Here is a 21941-nt window from a genome sequence, read left to right as displayed (position 1 = left end):
CCATTGCTTGAACTGATGCCCTCTATATCTTTGCATTCACTGGTGAAACATCTGAAAATATGGGGACATCTTAATAAAGGAAGGATGCAGTCAGTGAGTAGCACCAGGAATTTAGTTGATAGGTTTTTTTGATTTAATGGTATCTAAATAAATGAAGTTGTGCTACTCTAAAAGTAAATCATACTAACAGAAATGTCAATGCACATTTCTTATGTAAGAAGCTAATTTCTAGTCTTCCAAACTTTATTCAAAATGCCTAAAATGATTGTTTTTCAGAAGCAGTTGATCTTTAGCTAAAGGCCACAATAAAAACATGTTAGAAATTTTTAAGTAAATGATTTCTTTCTGTTTTGTGATCCTTCATGCAGGGGCAGTAACTTTATAACTGTCTTCCTTTCAAAGATAAAACAAATATGTACCTCTAAGTAATTGTGAATGTCTATGTATGTGTAAAATCTCTTGACTAAAAAATATGTCTTTGTTGTTGTTTTAATATGTTTAATCTTTAAGAATAGTCTTCTGACTTATGGCCCTTGAAAGGTCAGAAGCCTCCAGCTTGGGGGCTGTAAAGTATAGAGCATTGATCAGTTAAGCTGCTTATTTGTCATTCAGGAATTGAGGAGCTAGTTTTATACAGAGCTGGAGAAAGTAGGATTATTTGGATTATTTGTAGTTGTCTAAATTTCAAATTAGTTCTTTCAATTCCAAAATGAAGGCTCCACGGTGTCTTTCTTTAAGTAATTAAAGAAAGGGATCTCAGGATTCCCTTGGCAATAGGGTGCAATGGTAAACTTGAGCTTGCAGTCTTGATTGTTTTTGTTTTTTGAAAAATATTGTCAGAGTCAGCTTTGACATTTGGGGCAGAAAGGGCGGTAACTGTCTTGGAGTCTAAACTTGCAATGCTGTCTGAGGGCTTATTGCAGGAGCAAGGGCGTCCCTGGGCTGTCATGGTGGGAAGGGCCCCTCAGTTATTGCAGTTTCTCTTGACAAAAATGTGACAGAGGGATATAAATACCTTTTAAAACTATGTCAAATCAATTAGCATCAAAATGATGGGGAGCCATTTAAGATAATAGACAGTACTGGAAGAATCATGTGTGAGTATGAATCAGTTGTGAATGAGTGTAGATAAGATTAGGTCCTGAACTTCCATTTCAATCTTCTTTTAAGAGGAGTGAGAGCAAAGAAAATCCAGGTAGCATCCTTAGGGAGCTGAGTACATTGAGTACATTTGACAGGAGTGATGCTGAAATGTGGTGTAATGTTGAGGGCCAGGACTTGATAATTCAACAAGTATCTTTCACAGAATCACAGAATCATCTAGTTTGGAAAAGACCTTGAAGGTCACTAGTCCAACCATTAACCTAACATTGACAGTTCTCAACTACACCATATCCCTCAGCGCTGTGTCGACCCTACTCTTAAACACCTCCAGGGGTGGGGACTCCACCACCTCCCTGGGCAGCCCATTCCAACACCTAACAACCTGTTCTGTAAAGAAATACTTCCTAATATCTAGTCTAAAGCTTCCCTGGCGCAACTTGAGGCCATTCCCTCTTGTCCTATCGCTTATTACTTGGTTAAAGAGACTCATCCCCAGCTCTCTGCAACCTCCTTTCAGGTAGTTGTAGAGGGCGATGAGGTCTCCCCTCAGCCTCCTCTTCTCCAGACTAAACACCCCCAGTTCCCTCAGCTGCTCCTCGTACGACATGTGCTCCAGACCCTGCACCAGCTTCGTTGCCCTTCTCTGGACACGCTCGAGTAATTCAATGTCCTTTTTGTAGTGAGGGGCCCAAAACTGAACACAGTCATCGAGGTGCAGCCTCACCAGTGCCGAATACAGGGGTAAGATCCCTTCCCTGTCCCTGCTGGCCACGCTATTTCTGATACAAGCCAGGATGCCATTGGCCTTCTTGGCCACCTGGGCACACTGCTGGCTCCTGTTCAGCCGGCTGTCAATCAACACCCCCAGGTCCCTCTCTGACTGGCAGCTCTCCAGCCACTCCTCCCCAAGCCTGTAGCGCTGCTGGGGGTTGTTGTGGCCCAAGTGCAGCACCCGGCATTTGGCCTTATTGAAACTCCTACAGTTGGCCTTAGCCCATTGCTCCAGCCTGTCCAGGTCTCTCTGCAGAGCCTCCCTACCCTCGAGCAGATCAACACTCCCACCCAACTTGGTGTCATCTGCAAACTTACTGAGGGTGCACTCGATCCCCTCATCTAGATCATCAATAAAGATGTTAAACAGGAGTGGCCCCAAAACCGAGCCCTGGGGGACACTACTAGTGACCGGCCACCAACTGGATTTAACTCCGTTCACCACAACTCTTTGGGCCCGGCCATCCAGACAGTTTTTTACCCAGCAAAGCGTGTGCCCATCCAAGCCTCGAGCAGCCAGTTTTGCCAGGAGAATGCTGTGGGAAACGGTGTCAAAGGCCTTATTAGAGTCAAGGTAGACAACATCCACAGCCTTTCCCTCATCCAATAAGCAGGTCACCCTGTCGTAGAAGGAGATCAGGTTTGTCAAGCAGGACCTGCCTTTCATAAACCCCTGCTGACTGGGCCTGATCCCCTGGTTGTCCCGCATGTGTTGTGTGTTGGTACTCAGGATGAGCTGCTCCATCAGCTTCCCGGGCACCGACGTCAAGCTGACAGGCCTGTAATTTCCCAGATCATCCTTCCAACCCTTCTTATAGATGGGTGTCACATTGGCCAATTTCCAATCTGTGGGGACCTCCCTGGTCAGCCAGGACTGCTGGTAAATGATGGAAAGCGTCTTGGCGAGCACCCCAGCCAGCTCCTTCAGCACCCTCGGGTGTATCCCGTCTGGTCCCATAGACTTGTGTGTGTCTATGTGATGCAGTAGGTCACTGACTGTCTCCTCCTGGATTGCAGGGGGGTCATTCTCCTAGTCTCTGTCTTCTGGCTGAGCAGGCTGGATTCCCTCAATACAACTAGTCTTGTTATTAAAGACTGAGCCAAAGAAGGCATTAAGCACCTCAGCCTTTTCCTCATCACTTGTTACCATGTTTCCTCCTGTGTCTAGTAGGGGATGGAGGCTCTCCCTGGTCTTTCTTTTGCTGTTGAGGCCCTTGATCCCAGGTACAGAGAAGTTCTTGAATCCATTCTCCTGTTTTAGAGAGCACCAGACAGAATCCTTTGCAGAAATTAAAGCTGCCCCATCCCAGTAGAAGGCAGAGAAGAGAAAACCCAGATGTCAGTTGTGAGAAGACCCTTCACAGTGCTCACAAGAAATAGCTGTAATGGTCATAAATAACAAGTACCCTTTTAGTTTTAAATAAACATCCGTTTAATGCATTTCTGAGTAAGAATGTAATTTGAAAAAACATCTGAAGTCAGCCTTCTGTCCTGTCCAGTTGTAAAGTCATGGTCTTGTTTTAGGCACTGTACTCCAAGAAAGATGTGGCCCATCAAGAGAAAGAGACAGAGGAACTCAACAAAAGTGGCATGAGATCTATCTGATACAGCTGCAAGTAGGGTAATCTACTAGTATGTTGCTTAGCCTGCCAGAGAAGAGACTGCCAAGAAGCATGATATACAAATAAAAATTCATTATAGAAACACCAGCTTCCTCCTGTCCATAGTGCCCATGGCACATGTAGCATGCATGGGCAGTATCCCTGTGTGCTTCTGAATAGTAGGAGAGGGAAGCGTGGGAACAGATTGCTGCGAATGCTGTGAAATGTGGCTTCTGGGTGGTCTGCAAGGGCAGGTTAAACAAACATTTGTCAGGAATGACACAGCTACAGCTGATCTTGCCATGCTGTCAGGTGAATGGTCTTGGATTATTTCTTGGGGTCCCTGTAAACTTTCCTGTTCTGCAGCTCTCAGTCACAAAGAATGACTGTATTCAAGTGCTCACCAGTTTGCCACATGTCTGCTGCCTCAGGGATTAAATTACTGCAGTGGGACAGATTGTGAATTCCCACTTGCTGACAGCAGTCTTAACTGTTCCTGAGTGAGTAAAAGTCTGACGCTGGATTCACAAAGCGCCCAGCCTGACTGCTGATGTCCTCAGATATTATTTTTTTTCATCTAAAAAATGCATTAGTTATTATTAAGGCGCCTTGTCACACATTCACCTTGTTTCATTCCTCCTAGTCCTTTGCTTCCTTTTATATGTGATGCCCATCTAGATGCATAAGGACAATGCCAAAACTTCAGCTTTCTGAAGATCTGCTTTGGGCATGAGTGTTGTTGATGCCAGGGTTAACACAGGTCAGGTAGTCATCAGACCCTATGGGAATGCTTCCTACCCATCTCATGTTGGCCATAATGTTCAGAATTTATATCAGCACCTTAGGTCTTCAGAAAACTTTAGAAAGTCTGTCATTTATCCCATCAATATGAGTGATGCAAATTCTCTGCCAAGTCCATGCTTGAGTCTTGAATAGGTTTTAAGTATTTTTTTTTTAACTGGAAATTTTTCTCTTTCTCCAGCTCTTATCTCCACAGCACAGTGCACTCCCCACCTGCTGCTTTAGCCTGTGAGGCTGTACATTTATCTGCTACAATGGACGTGGCACAAACAGGGATTACGTCATCATTCCTAGAGACTGAAAATGTCTCTCTTCTCTGATGTGTCATCCCCTGAAGTCAGCATAGAGAAAATGCACTCTTTTTACCAAAGCCAGCGTCTGTTGGGTATGGACATATCTGCACGGCACACATGTACTATAGCATGGGCAGTTGAAATCTGTTTGTTACTGGAAGCGAGATGTTTATTGTCTCCCCTTGTTTCCAGATGGTGTGCTATGTAAAGGAGAACCTTGCCTCACAAACAGGTTTGTGTCAGAGACATTAGCATCCATCCTGTGTGCTGGCCACAGGCTTTCAGCTGTGCCAGCCACAAGAATGCCTGATAATGAGTGTCTGTATTGTACTTTATTACATGAATAATCCCCTGATCCAGTTGAGACCGTCTGAGGATCAACTGCTACTTTAGGTACCTTAGGACACATAAAGTCGGCCATTTTGAGAGAAAGTATAGCTCAACCCTTATATCAGATAAAGTGCCTATTGTATTTCCAAGTTTAAAGGTAGAAGACTTTTATCAGTCACTTATGGGTAATGGTACTTCAATAACAAGTACAGAGTTATTAGCCATGAAATCGTCACATTTAAATAGTGTCAGCAACAGATGTGTTCCAGAGATATTGCAATCATTGCTCATAGCAATTAGCAATAATTGCAAATAATATACCAATCTATAAAACTGCAGTTTGCCAAAAAACTGAGCAGCTTTAATGGCATGTGAAACTAATTTAAATAAGGAGCTACCTGTGTTAAATGAGGTTTTGTTAATCTGCATTCTATAATTACAGCTGAGTAAAGCCATTTAAATCATTGTCTGATTAATGAACTGGTGTGTGACATGTGGTTAGAGTTCCTTAATAAAGTACAATTAACCAATTTCTTATGACATACTCCCAGTTAATATTTTTTCCTTCTGTAAGAAAGAATCAAGTGCCTTTAATTACTTCCACTCGTGTTCAGAAGTTGCATTGAAATATATTAGCAAAATCATTCTGTTAACTGGTGAAATAAAGAAGTGAGAGTTTGGTTTTTACTCAGTTTTGTCATTTTTTCCAAGTTGTGTTTTTGTGTTTTTTGTTTTACCGCTTTGGAAATATGATACCCATTTTTGGAATTCTAAAAGTTTCTGATTTCTGCTGCCTTTATAATTTTAGGTGGTGGAATTCCCTTTTTTGGTGGTTAAAAAGAGTATTTTAAAGTGTAACAGCAGACTTTGTAGCAGATAGCAGAGAGGAATTACTATCAAAGTTATGTGAGAGAGATTTTAAATGCTGTATCTAACTGGGGGTGCTTTTTTAAGATCTGGGCAGACATAATTCCAGTTATCCAGCATTTCCACTGCTTACTAAACCTGCCCTCAAGTTAGTAAGTTTTCGGTAGTTAGTAGCTAAGAACACCTTTGTCTACATTAGCAATTAAGAGTTGGTAACATTTTCCTTTGCTGAATGAGAAAGAACAACTTAACTGTTCATACTGGGTTACTGTTACTTAATTTTTCAGTTTCTGCTTCTGAATTCATTCTCACACATTCTGATCGTAATTCCCTTTCTCAATGGAATAGGTTGCCAAGTGGTACAAATTGCACCACTTCATTCTGGTTCATTCTCCTGCTGCTCTGTTCCTGTGAGAGAGTTCATGAGCAGCTGTTCCTGAATGAGGGAGAGCTGGGGAGGCAGGAAATTATTTAAAGAGACAGACATGCTATCCTCTGTGAAAGAAAACGTCTTTCACCTTTTGCTAAGACCAGCAGTGTTCTAGTATGTTATGCAGGACCAGGAATGTGAAGTCCATCTTGTTAGTGGGTATAGTTGGAAAGTTCTTCATGTAACCTTCAACAAGTAATTTCTTCTCTGTGTGCCTCCTCTTTACCTAGCTTGTCTTTTCCTAATGTAAAGTTTTCAGGGCAGGGTTTCTTTTTACCAAACATCTACACTTCTGCTGGGACTTACAAAATGTATTTAACAATTAATTTGGACATCTCTCCACAGCAGAGCAGTGCAGCATATTAATGCCCAGAAATGAACCGACAAGGGAGAAGCAATGAGGCAGGACTCCCTCCCATCTTAAGTTCTCCAAAACAGCTACAGTACTGCAAGTTCCCCTTTTTCCCTCTGCCTCCTTTATCACTCTTGGCAGACCTACCTCTGGCTGTGAGCCTGTCTTCATCTGTAGTGTACTTATCTTTCCTCCATCTACATCTGCTTCAGTTTAATGTGGGAAGCATAGAGAAATAATTTAGCCTTACCCTCCTCAGATAATTGTGCAGATGTTAACAGTTCATTTGTTAGAGCCTCTCTCTTTCAAAAACATTCCTCTATTGCTCCTAAGCTTTCCAATTATATTTTTAAAATTATTTTTTAGGGAAAGTAAAAAGGTTTAAACAGAGGAAATGAAGAAGTAGCTAGAACAGAAGGTTCTTAAAAGTTCTACTCAGAACAACTGTTAGAGGACTGGACAAAAAGAACAACACGAAATTTATAGTGGCTGTATTTTCTGTGTTACAGAAACAAGCTTGTACAGTGGAATTAATCTGGTTTAAGATCACTGCTAGCGAAGGCCAGTTCTCTGACATTTCATTTGAAGAAAATATGCCATTATGCTAGAAAGGGTTTCACTGCAAATATGAACTTTTAGACTTCTGATCAGATAGCCGATTTACAAAAATACTTCTTCGGAGAAGATAGTTCTAGCAGGTGCCACTTTGAGGCTTTGGAGTTCGAAGTGTGTGTCTGTAGGAGTACTTCCATTACTCAGATTTCTAATCCTTAAACTCAAGTTTATGGAACGATCTAGTGGCTCTGTATTTTATATGTAGCATCCTGCCAAACTAATTGCAACATTGACATAATCACACCCTTATGGTTTGAGAAATTCTAGAGACATTTCTAATGATCCTTCACTGCTGTTCCTTCAGTTAACACTGAAATTCTCCTTTTTCTTCCACATTTTTTTGCTTTGCTTCCTCAGATATGTGTTTCACACCCAGGCCAAGTAAGGTAAAGCCAGCTGAAGCTGGTCTGCTTTTACTGCTGATCTGTACCCATGCATGGTGCTATACTGAGATGTGCTATATTGAGAAACTTTGTTTTAGATACATACCAATGTCTGCGTTATCTCCAAAGTGTCTTTGTGTATAGAGGAAACAGGAAATTGTTAGTCCTGGATAAACAATTCTGTGTAAGCTTAAGTTAAACTATTTAAAACTTTTATTCTGTAATAGATAACATGGAGATTACTGTAAAAATCCAGTATTTATGCATGTGACTGTGATGGTGTGTCAAATGGAAAACCTTTTATCATAAAATACACTTTCTACTACATGTCACTGATTGGTCCTTTAAATCTTTTGGTGAGATTTCGTTGTTCCGGGCATGATAGAGACAGTGAAAAGCCATCCAAGCTTGTTTGTTTCAGTGTTTATAGTCTCAATAAGTTGTAGGGGCAGGGCCAGATGTGTGGGCCAGTATGCTCTTTGTTTCTTCCTCTGGTCTCAGATTTAACTGTTCTCTGTCACCATTCCTGCTTCTCAGGTCTTCCCCTATTTTGCAGGGCCATTTTGTATTCAGCAGAATTCAGACAATCCATCATGAGCTGACAGATCCACGATCTCTAGCTCAGATGGAAGTCTTTCTATTCCTGGTGACAGCATTGCTAGGAAGTTATGAAAGTCTCTGAAAAAAACCAACTGTTGCATTGCTTTCAAGGACAGAGCTGGTGCCTTCAGATGACATTCTGAGGAAACTCTCTGAAATTAGTTGGTGATCTCAGTGCTGAGCTCTAGTGGAAAGGAACAAGTGTCAGCACTGCTAAAGCACCTCCCTAGCTGCAGTTCCTGACAGCAGGAGAAATTACTCTGGACAGCACAGACACTTGTTCCTTTTGGCTCTGACAGAGGTGAGGTCTGAGGAGGCAGAGAGCGATGACAGTATCTGTGGTGTGGCTATTATGGAGCTATTTCCATTCTGAGGTTAACAAAAATGGCACCTTTGCAGTCACAAAGAAGGGAGACTTGCTCTGAAGTTCTGGTTTTCTCCTCTCCCCCTTCCCCAATGTTTTTGTGTATTTTTTCCAGAAATACTGCTTTTGTTTGTGCAGTCTCACAGCTGAATAAGGAAGAGTGACCTTTTATTGCTATTTTCCCAGGTTGAGGCAGCACAACTGATGTATTTCAGCTGCACTTCATGTTTTATGTTCCCTGGTGTCCTTGTTGGATCACTGTGAAAAACTGTACACATTATATACTTATAATATATATGTGTGTGTATATATATATGTAGCTTATATATGTGTGTGTATATATATGTAGCTTGTTCTGTTTCTTTCATTTCACTTAAGTAACTGAAGATTTAGTCTGAATTTCACAACAAGGGTGAGGAAGTTCAGTTTCTGCTCCCAGGACTATAAAAAATATTAATAAACTGGGGAGCAACAGAAAAATGATTATAGAAATAAAGTCAGTTCTTAATAGAAGGTAATTTCCAAAGGCCCAGATTTTCCTGAGGATCTTTTAGCCTGGAACGTTTTAGCTTGACTTTGACGGTTCATATAAAAGTCTCTCCTGCAGCCACCCTGGAAGGAATGAAAAGAGAACGGAATGGATTGGAGTAGTCTGGTGAAGATGTTTCAAGCTAATGGGCACAAATCAGCTGTGCTAATACATTGGATAAAGCCTAACATAACAAGAACTACTTGGTGGTGTAACTACTGGGTGGTATAAGCCAGTTCTCAGCTTTCCCTTTTAGCAGTGTAAAATGAACTACTCAGTTTAGTTCTTGACTAGTGAAGATGTTAGGAAGTTCCATTTTGTTTTGCATTCCAGTGAATTCTGACCCATTCTAGGTATTTTTTTCCCAAGTGTACAATTGGCCAGTCCTTTCCTCTAACCTGGAATTTCATTCAGCCACACAAAAACAGAGGCAGGTGAATGTGGAATGCCAGACGAGTAGCAATTGTAAAGATCTGCTGAGAGGCAGGGAAATAGTGCTTCAACAGCGGTTCCGCAGCTCTGCGATATACCAGTATCTTACTGGCAAATGAATAAAATTATTATTATGTGATTATGCAGCGTGTTTCAGAAAAGTGATTTGAGTGTTTTGTGGCTAAATGAAACCTAGCTCCTTCCAGTTTTGTTAAATACTACCTTAGTCCCTTTATTCTTCAAGGCTTTAATCTGCCAGATGCTCATTTTCATTATAATAAAACAGGCTCAAAATTGGGCATACACCCAGATATTCTGAGGAATTTTACTTTCTGCCCCAGATTTTCATGAAATTCCCTTGAAATTGTGGAATTATCCAGGTTCTCACCACGTGCCACTTAACATTGTTCTTACTAAATTTAGTGCAATGATACATATTTACATTAGTTTAAAATCTGCTCTTTTGTTTTAACTCGAGACAGAAAGAGGAGACCAGAAAGACGATTACACTGTGCATTTCTGCGAGGAGATTGAAAGCAGTAGCTGTAAGAATGTTTCCTAGTATGGCAACAGCAGCACCCAAAGACTTTTCAGCAGTACTATTATTTATCCACTGTTTGTCTACACAGGAGGTCAGTGTGAATCAAGGTAGATGGGAATTTCCAGCTGCATATCGCCTTTGCAATTTCATCTTTTTTTTTTTCCTTAAAAGATTTTTCTATTGGTCAGTCCAACAGCATTTGAGATTAAATAGGATTTTTTGAGATAGTTTAGGATCCTGTTGATCTGTTCTGTTTTCTGCTGGGACTCCTGGGAGTTTGTTTTTTCATCCTACATCCTGATAATTACCACAGCAGGACTGATTCATATTTTCAGACAGATCAGACTGTTTGAACACATTATCAGGTATTGGCTTTGGGCATTTTGCAATGAAAAGCAATGTCACCTTTGACAGGGTATAACAGTTATTTCTTATTTGATAATATGACTTAAGGCAAGCACCAGTTCTGGCTTTTCCCAGGTTCACCCTCCAAAATAAAAGGCAGTTTGTGCATTGATGCCAGTGCCAGCGGTAGATGCCCAGAGCCTGGAGAGAGGTCACAGGTCAGCAGAAGAGCACCTGAAGAGCAGCACAGAGGAGTTCCAGCCAGTAAGTCAGCTTCATCAGGACTAACTTAAATGCCTCTATGCAAACACATGTAGCATGGGGAATAAACAAGCAGAGTTAGAAATGTGCACATGCCTGCTGGGCTACGATCTTGTTGGCATCACAGAGATGCAGTGAGATGGTTCCTATCACTGGAGATTTGGAATACAAGGATACAGGCACTTTAGGAAGGACAGGAAGGAGAGATGAGGAGTGGGGGTCACCCTCTATGTCAGTGACCATCTGGAGTGCCTGGAGCTCTGCCTGGGGATGGATGAGGAACTGACCAAGAGCTTATGGGTCAGGATTAAAGGGAGGGCAGGGACAGGTGACTTTATAGTGGGGGTCTGCTACAGGCCACCCAACCAAGAAGACAGAGTGTATGAGGCCCTCAATAGGCAGATAGGAGCAGCCTCACGTTCACAAGTCCTGGTCCTCATGGGGGACTTCAACCACCCGGATCCCTGTTGGAGGGACCACACAGCAGGCCATAAGCAACCCTGGAGGTTCCTGGAATGCATTGATGATAACCTCCTTCTCCAAGTGATAGAGGAGCCAACAGAGAGGTGCTCTGCTGGACCTTGATCTCGCCAACAAGGAGGGGCTGGTGGGGAATGTGAAGTTCAAGGGCAGCCTTGACTGCAGTGACCATGAGATGGTGGAGTTCAAGATCCTGAGGGCAGTGAGGAGGGCACACAGCAAGCTCATTACCCTGGACTTCAGGAGAGCAAACTTTGGCCTCTTCAGGGATGTGCTTGGCAGAGTAGCATGGGAGAAAGCCCTGGAGGGAAGAGGGGCCCCAGAAAGCTGGTTGATATCCAAGCATCACCTCCTCCAAGCTCAGGAGCGATGCATACTGACAAAGAGGAAGTCAGGTAAGAATGCCAGGAGTCCTGCATGGAAGAACAAGGAGTTCCTGGACAAGCTGAAACACAAAAAGGAAGCCTACAGAGGGTGGAAGCAATGACAGGTAGCCTGGGAGGAATACAGAGAAATTGTCTGAGCAGCCAGGGATCAGGTTAGGAAGGCCAAAGCCCTGACAGAATTATATCTGGCCAGGGATGTCAAGGGCAAGAAACAAGCTTTTATGGGTACATCAGTGGTAAAAGAAGACTAGGGGAAATGTGGACCCTCTCTGGAAGGAAAAGGGCGACCTGGTCACCCAGGATATGGAGAAGGCTGAGGTACTCAATGACCTTTTGCCTCTGTCTTCACTGGCAAGGACTCCAGTCACACTGACCAACAAGCAGAAATTAAAGAACGGGACTGGGAGAATGAAAAACCGCGTATCGTAGGAGAAGACTAGGTTTAAGACCATCTAAGGAACCTGAAGGTGCACAAGTCCATGGAACGTGATGAGATGCATCCATGGGTCCCAAGGGAACTGGCTGATGATGTGGCTAAGCCACTATCCATCATATTTCAGAAGTCGTGGCAGACTGGTGAAGTTCCCACTGACTGGAAAGGGGGAAATTTAACCCCCATTTTTAAAAAGGGAAAAAGGAATACCTGGGGAACTTCAGGTCAGTCAGACTCAGCTCCGTGCTCAGCAAGATCATGGAGTAGATCCTTCTGGAAAGTATATGAGAGCACATGGAAAATAAGGAGGTAACTGGTGACAGCCAACATGTCTTCACTAAGGGCAAACCATGCCTGACTAATTTCATGGCCTTCTACGACAGTGTTACAGTGTTGATGGATAAAGGAAGAGCAACTGATGTCACCTGCCTGGACTTGTGCAAAGCTTTTGACACTGTCCCACACAACATCCTTGTCTCTGAATTGGAAAGACATGGATTTGATGGATGGACCACTCGGTGGATGAGGAATTGGCTGGATGATTGCACTCAAAGAGTTGCAGTCAATGGCTTGATGTCCAAGTGGAGAGCAGTGACGAGTGCTGTTCCTCAGGGATCAGTGTTGGGACCAGTGATGTTTAACATCTTAGTTGGAGATATGGACAGCGGGATTGAGTGCACCCTCAGCAAGTTTGCTGATGACACCAAGCTGTGTGGTGCAGTCGACACACTGGAGCAAAGGGATGTGCCATCCAGAGGGACCTGGACAGGCTGGAGAGGTGGGCCTGTGCAAACCTCAGGGAGTTCAACAAGGTCAAGTGCAAGGTCCTGCACATGGGTCAGGCCAATCCCAAGCACAAACACAGGCTGGGCGAGGAGTGGATTGAGAGCAGCCCTGTGGAGAAGGACTTGGGGGTAGTAGTGGATGGAAAACTGACTATGAGCCAGCAATGTGTGCTCACAGTCCAGAAAGCCAACCGTGTCCTGGGCTGCATCAAGAGATGGGCCAGCAGGTTGAGGGAGGGGATTCTCCCCCTCTACTATGCTCTCATGAGACTCCCCCCTGCAGTGCTGTGTTCAGCTTTGGGGTCCCCAACATAAGAAGGACATGGAACTGTTGGAGCGGGTCCAGAGGAGGCCACGAAGATGCTCAGGGGGCTAGAGCACCTTCCTTATGAGGACAGGCTGAGAGAGTTGGGGTTGTTCAGCCTGGAGAAGAGAAGGCTCCAGAGGGACCTTATAGCAGCCTTCCAGTACTTAAAGGGGGCTACAGGAAAGCTAGGGAGGGACTCTTTATCAGGGGATGTAGGGATAGGACAAGGAGTAACATTTTTAAACTGAAAGAGGGTAGATTCAGACTAGATAAAAGGAATAATTTCTTCCCTGTGAGGGTGGTGAGACACTGGCACAGGTTACCCGGAGAAGCTGTGGCTGCCCCCTCCCTGGCAGTGTTCAAGGCCAGGTTGGACGGGGCTTTGAGCAACCTGGGCTAGTGGAAGGTGTCCCTGCCCGTGGCAGGAGGGTGGAATTAGGTGATCTTTAAAGTCCCTTTCAACCCAAACCACTCTATGATTCTATGAAAATAGATTGCATTTAGAGTGACAAAGTAAGGCGTAAATGACAGTGATTTTGTAATCACAGGAGCGATGAACCCAGTATACTTGGTAGAGTATCAGCAAGCAAGAATGCAACCTTAATACGAGAAGTGATCCAATTTAATCCCATTTAGATGTCACTTTGTTTTGCATTTATCCATAAACATGTTCCAGCATATGATAGTAAGTCAGTATCATAGTGAAATACTTTTGCCTCCAGTCTTTTTATCTGCTACCTGGAATTTCCCTTCCCAAATGTTTTCCTCACAAGCCTGCCTTGAGTAATTACTTCCTGTGTTTAGTCATATCCTAAAATGCTCTTTCTGTGTGGGTAGATTGTCTGCGTCAGGATATGCTTCTCCATAGGAATAATGGCCTGGTGAAAATTGTTTGAAGTGTTTTGGTACAGTGTGTGGAAACTACAATACCTAAAAGAAACATTATGTCACAGTACTGGCCTTCTGCTCTCTGACTATCAGGTGCTTTTTTTTTTTTTTTTTTTTTTTCCCTTCTTAAGATTTCCAGTCCCTTTTGAATATCTTAGCTCTGCAGTCTCTGAGAATCTGGAACACTTACTCTGAACTTCACTTCTATATCGCTTTCCATTGTTAAGGTATGTTTTACTGTGGGTGACATGTGAGTCAAGATTTAGAATCATAGAATGTCCCAAGTTGGAAAGGACCCATAAGGATTGTCGGGTCCAACTCCCTACTTCTTGCAGGACTACCTAAAATTAAACCTTATGACTAAGAGCATCACCCAGACACTCCTTGAACCCTGGCAGGATTGGTGCCATGATTTGCCTGGGAGCCTGTTCTGGTGACCAACCACCCTGCCAGTGAAGAACCTTTTCCTAATGTCTAACCCAAACTTCCCCTGATGCAGCTTCATTCCATTTCCTTGTGTCCTGTTGCTGAGAGAGCACATCAGTACCTCCCCCTCCGCTGCCCCCACTGCCCTCATTTGTATGCTTGGGATCAGTTTGTCCAAATTCATTTGTGTTAGTTGAATGTTCCTTCTGCAAACAAGCCTGTTACAAACTCTCAATTTCCCCATAATAATGTCTTTGCCTGAGGGCACATGCAAGAGCAACAGGAGTCACAAAGTCATCATATTGTGAGTTTGGTGAAAGGAGGCAGTTGAGAAGGAGTAGAATACAGCCTCTATTTTTGTCAGACACCAGAGAATCCACTGCACAAGTTGACAATGTTACAAAGGCTCTGCGCATGGTTCAGGAGACATGCAATATAGAAGACTCCATTGCACAATCAATTCTCTCTGTCTCTTGCGTGCAAACAGCAATGAAAATCTTTTACTGCTTAGTATGTGATTAATCTCCTGTGCCTGCTAAGAGCTGAGCTTATTTAACAGCAATGTTCAAGCTCTTTTAGACATTCAGTTCAATGACAAGACACAAATCCAAGGAAAACCAGGTTTGGTTGAGCCCAGTATCCACAAATCTGCTTATTATCTAAACTGTTTCAGCATGCTTGCAGGCTGTTCCCTGCAGACAGATTTAAACAATTATAGAGCAATGTTTTTTTTCAATACTCATTTGCAGTCTGCTAATTCTTAAAACCTGTTACGAGCTTTGGAAAATCAGTGGAGCTGAAGGCAGCTGTCATAGAGAATCGTGGAAGTGTTTTTCACTAGAAAAGAACAGTGGCATACTCTGAATTGAAGAGAAAAAAAAAAAAAATCAATGCAGGTGCAAGCTTTCCTTAAGTAGGTCTTACCCAATAGCTGCTGGTCAAGAATGATGACATCTAAGCAGAAGAAGATTACAGGTAGACTCAGGCATCCTCAAGGAATATATTTTCCCAGTGCTCTAGTGTTCTAGGATAGATAGACACAGCACAAACAATATCTAGGGAACATACAGTGCATAGAAGAAGGTTTACAAGCCAAATCTTGGTGTTTGTATGAATAGAGGAAGCAGATAGGTTTATGCTGTAATGAACTGAGCAGTGTAGAACATTTTAAATATGAAGCAAGATAATTATTAGAATAATTCAGTTAACAAAAAGCCTTTGAGTCTCAGACTTTAAGAGTGAGCTTTTAAAGGTGGCTTCTAAAATCATTCTCTTTATGCCACATTCATGTTCTTACACATTTATGTTCTTTCCAAGAACCGTGCTGAGTCTGCAGATACCTACGTCTCTAAGGCTCTATATTAGGGGCTGCTGATTACAGGTCCTTATGTGCATTAGCTGCAACTTACTGGTTTTGCACTTTATAGTTTCTATGCTAATTCTGCTGTTGCCTGTCTCTAGCAAACATTTGCTGCTTTTAAAGGAGGAAATTAGTAATCTGGGAAAAGTCTCCACTTCAGCCTTAGCCTTTCTCACAGCTATAAAAATCTGGCTATTGGCTGCTGGGAAATCATGGGCTACAGATACAAGTCTTGAAACTGCAGAAGCAGCAGGTTTCTTTCCAGCCATCCACAAGTGCAAATCACTATAATCAGTCCTTGTTTTTCCAAGTAAACAAGCAGCTTTCCAAACAGATATAAATCTTTCTCTTCTTGCCTTTGGCATCCTTAAGCAAACATGCTGTTCTTTGACTTTCACTTTGTTACCCTCTTATCTTGTATTCATTTTCTCCTACATTTTAAGTTACATTTAGTTCCCTTTGTCTTTTTCCCAATGGAGTCAACATCCTGTGGGAGCGTGTGATTGCATTTTTTCCCTTTGTAGGGAGAGGGGAGTGATGGTTCTTTTCTGTTGGGGAAAAAAAAAAAAAAATTATGATCAGTTAAAGCCCTAGGAAATACATTGTATTTAACAGGTCTTCCAGCCTGAGGTAGAGGTGAGGATTTGAAATGTGGTTGTTGTGGCATTTGATCTTTTGCACTATTCCTCTCAGATTTCACATCAAGGCAGAAAGGTGCATGGATACACTTTAAATGTGGAACTTTCTGTCCAGCAGCAGGGAAGACTGGAGAGAGAAAGAGAGAGAGAAAAATGCCTGTTAACTTAATATCATTTCAACCCTTATCTTGCAATCTGACACCAACAAACCAACAAGGGATCAGCAAATGAAATGTGGAGAAAATGATAGAACCACTCTGTTCACTTCAATTTCAGACTGCCAAAGGCTGCCTTGCGGACAGCAACTTTCACATGTGTCAGTAGGGAAGCATTACCACAGTTAGAATTAGAGATCTGACTAAACAAAGAGTAAGTGGCCTGACACCCATTAGAGGAGTTGTTCTGTGTTTTGTTGAGCTTTTTAAGAAAAACAGTGTTCATGTCAAGACTGAGGATTTCTGCCCACATAGGTCACCTTCTGAGAGAAGGTTGAAAGTCTGCTGTTATTTTGAAGCTGTAATTTCCAAGTGCCGTGACTGGCTCAGGGAGAGTCTTTGTCTCCTAACTTCTTCAGATTTCTTTTGAAAATTCTGTACCCTGCCCTCCTCCCTTCCCTTGTAAAACATCAGAAAACCTGATTAAGAAGGAAAAAAATAAGGTTGACAAGATCTTAAGATGCCGCTGAAGTACATTAGCATTTACACCAAGGCAGTGCTGATAAGTTTTGCTTGGAAGGTAAGTCTGGGTCATGTACCTTTAGCAAAAGTAGAGCCCTAGTGTTTTTGATGTGGGACTTGGATATGTGTCTGTGGTCAGGGTTTGCACATTCATTTAAGCTACTCTGCATGACTGAGGTACTGGCACCCACTTGAATCATTCATGGATTCGTCCATTTGAAAAATATTGATAAAACCCATATCTTGTCAGATTTTTTTTAAACCAAATATGGATGTTCGTTTAAAAAACATTAAATCACCCAGTTTTGCCTTTTTAAAAAAACAAATGTAGATGGTATGGACAAACTGCATTTTTAGGCATTGTTGTGTTCACTTCTTTATTTGTTTTTAAACTGCTACTTCTCCTTTGTACTTGGGAAAAATCTTGTCAGGACCCAATGCTCGCTCTTTGCTTTGTACAACAAAACTCCTTTTCTAATGATTCCTCTGCTTGTTACCTGGGGTTAATTATCTTTGAGGGCATCTCACTGCCATGAAGAACCTTGTCTCTGGTTCTGAATATAGATAATCATCTTACTCCTGTGCCTGTCAATCTATTTCCACCTTCCTTACCTGTTCTTTATACATCATTTTCCTGAAGAACTCAAAACAGGTTACTGTAAGAAAGCATGAGGAATAGAGAAGTTTGGGGTTCTACTGGCTGCTGCAGCGTAAACTGGTAAAAACATAAAACTAGAACTGTTGCAGTTTGACTGTCAGTTTTGTATCATGAGCGCCGATTTAGACAATGCTATCTGTTTCTCTTCTGATAACTGTCTTTTATGGCTTAGAAGGTGGTTCTGCTGCATGTACCTGTCTGTGGTCAGGTCAAGTAGCATGATACAGATAGGTTTTACATTACTTTGGTGAATCAGAAGGTTACATAAGGTGTTTGCTAATATAGGGGTATTTCACATGGTTTTTTAGCCACCTTTGTACTTATGATTAGAGCGATACATTTTGAGAGTAGGTGTAAAACTGCAATATTCCATGCTGTAGGAATTCATGCATTATTTATTTTTTAACTGTTTGGTGAAAATTATCTGTGTGAATGTTACACAGAAGGGTATTCCATATATGAAAAAGATTTTAAAATATTGTGTACTTTGTAGCTACGTGCCTGATACTGGTTTTGAGCAAGAGGAGGAGGTCATAGACCTCTACAAGATTTGTTAGCTTACTCACATAAAGAAACTACAAGTAGAGCAACCTGTCTGCATTCTGTATATATGGTGTCAACAGCAGGCAGTGTTACCTGTGCAGTTCCCCTCAGCTGTGATGTGGTCTTTGCAGTTTCTGTTGCTTTAAATGGGATACCAGCTAAACTCACAGTACCCTGCTTTCCACAACTCCCAAAAGAGTAGTGGGAGTCAGAACTGGACAGTAGTTGCTGTCAGGCTTTAGTGGAGTTATCTCTCTACTCTCTCTGATACTCTTTGTCTGCTAGTGTGTGGTACAAACTAACAAATGCAGAGACTAGAAGTATCAGAAGCATCTATCAGCAGGGCCTTAGGCTTCGAGCATACAGTTGCAATCTGAGTACTGTAGCTACTGCATGGCAGATGTCTGAAACACCTTTGGGCCTGAGGAGGAGTTAAAGACAATAAATGCAGCCAAATTTAGTGAAACTTTAATTTTTCCTTTCTCCTTCTTCATGGGAAACACCTCACTGACAACTGCAAAATAGTGCTAAGCTGTGGCCAGCAGTCATCTTTTTGGTCCACAGTGAAGTCACTGGTGGAAAATACAGACATTTTCTAGGGGAAAGGACAATTATCACTGAAGGAAACTTTGGAGAGAGGCCAGGGAAAAGAAACACTATCACAAGAACATGAGTAAAGAGGGGAATGACTTGCATGACAGATAAAAGAAAATAAAGTGGACAGAATCTGGAAAGAGATGAATGCACCACTTCTGCTTTTTGTGCTGTTTTTTGCAATATCCCTCTTTGTTGCGGTCCATCATAGCCAGCTGTGTTCAGCTGTCAATTTGAGGGAGTAGCCAGACAGGTTATTTGCAAGTCAGCAGCATATGTGTAAGGATTGCAACATCATGGTCACTCTGGGTGTGCTGGTGGCAGGACCAGGAGAAATCTTATTTCCCCAGCAAAATGTTTACCTACAAAGAAAAAGTGGTGCAGTGGGAGGAGTGGGAACAGCTGAAGCAGCCTTTGGGCTTGAGGTCAGATCATAGTTTGCCCTGAAAACTTTGGGATGTTTTTTCCCCCTCCCAAAAATATGGAAGGTTTGCCCCTGACTTAAATTTTGCAAAGCTCAGGGGGAAGCAGGTGCCAGTAGACACCTTTCTAACCTGGTTGTTCAGGCATCCATCAAAAGCCAGATCTTCTCTGTCCTGCTGAGAGCAGGAGCTTCAACTCTTCGCTTGCAGAAGGCCCTGAATAGTGTAATCCTAGACACTTTCATAGCAATTGTAGAAAATACATCCTCATCCACCCAGTAAATCATGTTCCAATACTTTCCATGCTAAGCTCCCTGCAATCTTTTTAAGGAAGCAACGCTTTCTGCTGCTTTTGTTTTTCTTTTTTTTTCTTAACCAGTAGTGTGTTTGTACCGTTTTTATACCCAAGCACACAGCCAGTACTTGTGCTCTAGCAATCTGCAGGCATAGACAGAGCCATGACCTGAGCTTGGGCAGGAACTACACACCAGCTGCGTGGTCAAGTCTGTGCTACGTAGCACAGGAAGACCAGCTGCAGGCTCTGACGCTCATGGGACCAATGTCTTGTTGTGTTCCCGTGTGGAACTCCACCATCCCTCGTCCATCTTGTGTCTGGCACTGTCGCTCCCCTTCCCTTTCACAACTCACATTTTTTAGTAAGTTGAAATAAAGTATCTCTTTTTTTTGTTTTGTTTTGGGTTTTTTTTGTTCGAGAGATGTCAGTGAACTGAAAAAACAGCTCCTGCTTTGGCACAACTGACCTATAGCAGCCTTGCTCCCACCACATAGGGTCTTGCTGAGACTGTGACTTTGATTTATCCAAGTGCTGACATAAGTGAGAAAGGTAGGTGATTAAAATTTGATATAGATGAGTTTCAGAGACTCATGTTATTTTTCCCAGCTTTTAAATGGCTGTTGGTAGTTATATACCCAAAGGTTTCTACTGGCTTTGGATTTTTTTGTCAAACACAATGATAATTTTGTAATAAAAATACTGCTTTTCCTGTGGAAGAATACAGTTTCACAGAAAGGTTGCTGAAATAATTAAACAGACATTTTGTCAGGTACAAACTTTATGAAAGTTCAGTGATTTGAAACCATCTTTTTTTCACAGTGTTCCCCATATAAGGGATCATCTGGAGAGAGGAAGGCATCCCTTCAGAACCTTATAGTACCCCTTCCACCTCTGTGCTTGTCTGAGCTTTAATCTTCACATCCGAAGGCAAGCCCTCAGCCTGGGCTGCTCTGTTGGGCTTTTTATCCATGAGATATTTTCTAATGCATTTAGATGCTGGGAGTTCTTCTGGGTGGATAGGCAAATGCCAATAAATATCTAACTGGGTGCCTCCACCCTCACAAATTAGGCTTCCTGAAGATGGTGATGTCTGGAGCTGTTCTGGATGAACGGGAGAGACAAGGGCAATAGCTGCTCTTACTTACTGTGAGCTGTGGATGAGATAAAGGTGGTTCTGATGAGAAACAGCACAGTGGCATCAGTAGGCCTCTGGTGGAGCTCCACAGGGCTGTGGAGAAGTCCCCTAGCCCACCACCAGTAAAGGTGAACATGACAGTAATTGGAGAGGCATTTCTGGACTGGAGTGACATCCAGTAACACTCTCCCTAGGAAGTGGAGCTGGCGAAAAGCTGGACCAAGCCAACCAGGAGTGCAGGTTTCACCAGCATCGAACTGTGAGATGCAAGGAAAGGCTTGAGGAATATTTGTTTAATGGGTGTTTGTGCTGGCAGATGAGTAATCCTTTATAGCCACTGCCACTGAGAGAATGGGTGTTTTCCAGTCTTTGTGAGCTGCATATATAAATATACATTTGTATATATATTGATGCTGCATTTCCTTTCCTCTGATAAAAGGTCTTCCCGTTACATAAACAGGCTTTTGACTGCATAAAATTACTTTCAACCCCTAAAGTCATCTAAACTGTAGGAAAAGAAGGGGCAGTTTGTCTTTCTAACTCCTCCATTGGTGTTTTCACCAGCACATCACATCACCACACCCCTAAGAACATAGCTGTGCTGCCAAAATCCCGTTGAGAGGGCTGGATGCACACCTGCGCTGCTGCCAAGGTACAGTTGTAGCTGGGAGAGCTCCAGGTTCCAATATGCCTCCAGGTCATTGCCAAATGAACAGATCTGATGTCCTTTGATGCAGATTTCTCAGGGAGGTGGGAGATACTTCATGTTCTGCTCTCAGGGTTATCAAGGGGAAACTTTGTGACTTGCCAGAAAATCCCTGAAGGTCCCCCCTGCAAATTCAAAGCCTGCCTCTTCTTTGAAACAACGCTTGCTGAGAAACACGAGATCTTTCCACTGCAGTTTTCCGTGGCACAGCTTTTCTTTGATCACCTCTGTACCACTTTGCTATCTTTGCGTTTCTCAATGAAGTGCTGAAAGTCGCAAGGGTATCTACAAACAAGAGAAGGTTTTACAGGAACTGAAAACAACAGTAACTGGTTCAGCTACTGCACCCAAGCCAGAAAATTAAAGGCCTAGAAAGTTCTGGCATTACAAGAATGACTTACTACTTTCCTGTTGGAAAGGGTCAAGCAGACAAAGAACAGCCCAAAGTGTGTGCGCCAAAGCACATCCATAAAAAGAGCAACTCCCTTTAGCTCCAATGGGATGATGCCCAAACTCAAGAAATATTTGCTTAGGGGCAATTTTTTAAAATTAATTTCTTGATTATTAGCTTCCCAGTGTCCCTTTAATA

At 42.6% G+C, this 21941-nt stretch overlaps 1 protein-coding gene across 11 annotated transcripts in view; it reads left to right on the top strand.

The window, feature by feature from the left end:
- Nucleotides 1-5588, top strand: part of SUSD1 (sushi domain containing 1) — a 55686-nt gene extending 50098 nt beyond the window's left edge. For 10 of the 11 annotated variants that reach the window (XM_074812170.1, XM_074812164.1, XM_074812166.1 and 7 more), the window contains one exon: nucleotides 4459-5588. In XM_074812170.1, coding sequence (XP_074668271.1) covers nucleotides 4459-4597 — 139 coding nt within the window. In that variant the 3' untranslated portion in view covers nucleotides 4598-5588. The remainder of the gene's footprint in view (nucleotides 1-4458) is intronic. The other variant, XR_012621573.1, reaches the window with a different exon arrangement.
- The last annotated feature ends 16353 nt before the right edge of the window (nucleotides 5589-21941 follow it).

This window comes from Strix aluco, chromosome Z, assembly GCF_031877795.1.
Source record: "Strix aluco isolate bStrAlu1 chromosome Z, bStrAlu1.hap1, whole genome shotgun sequence".
Classification (NCBI taxonomy): domain Eukaryota; kingdom Metazoa; phylum Chordata; class Aves; order Strigiformes; family Strigidae; genus Strix; species Strix aluco.
The sequence above is the reverse complement of the archived record's forward strand: the minus strand, read 5'-3'. Positions and strand labels throughout refer to the sequence as shown.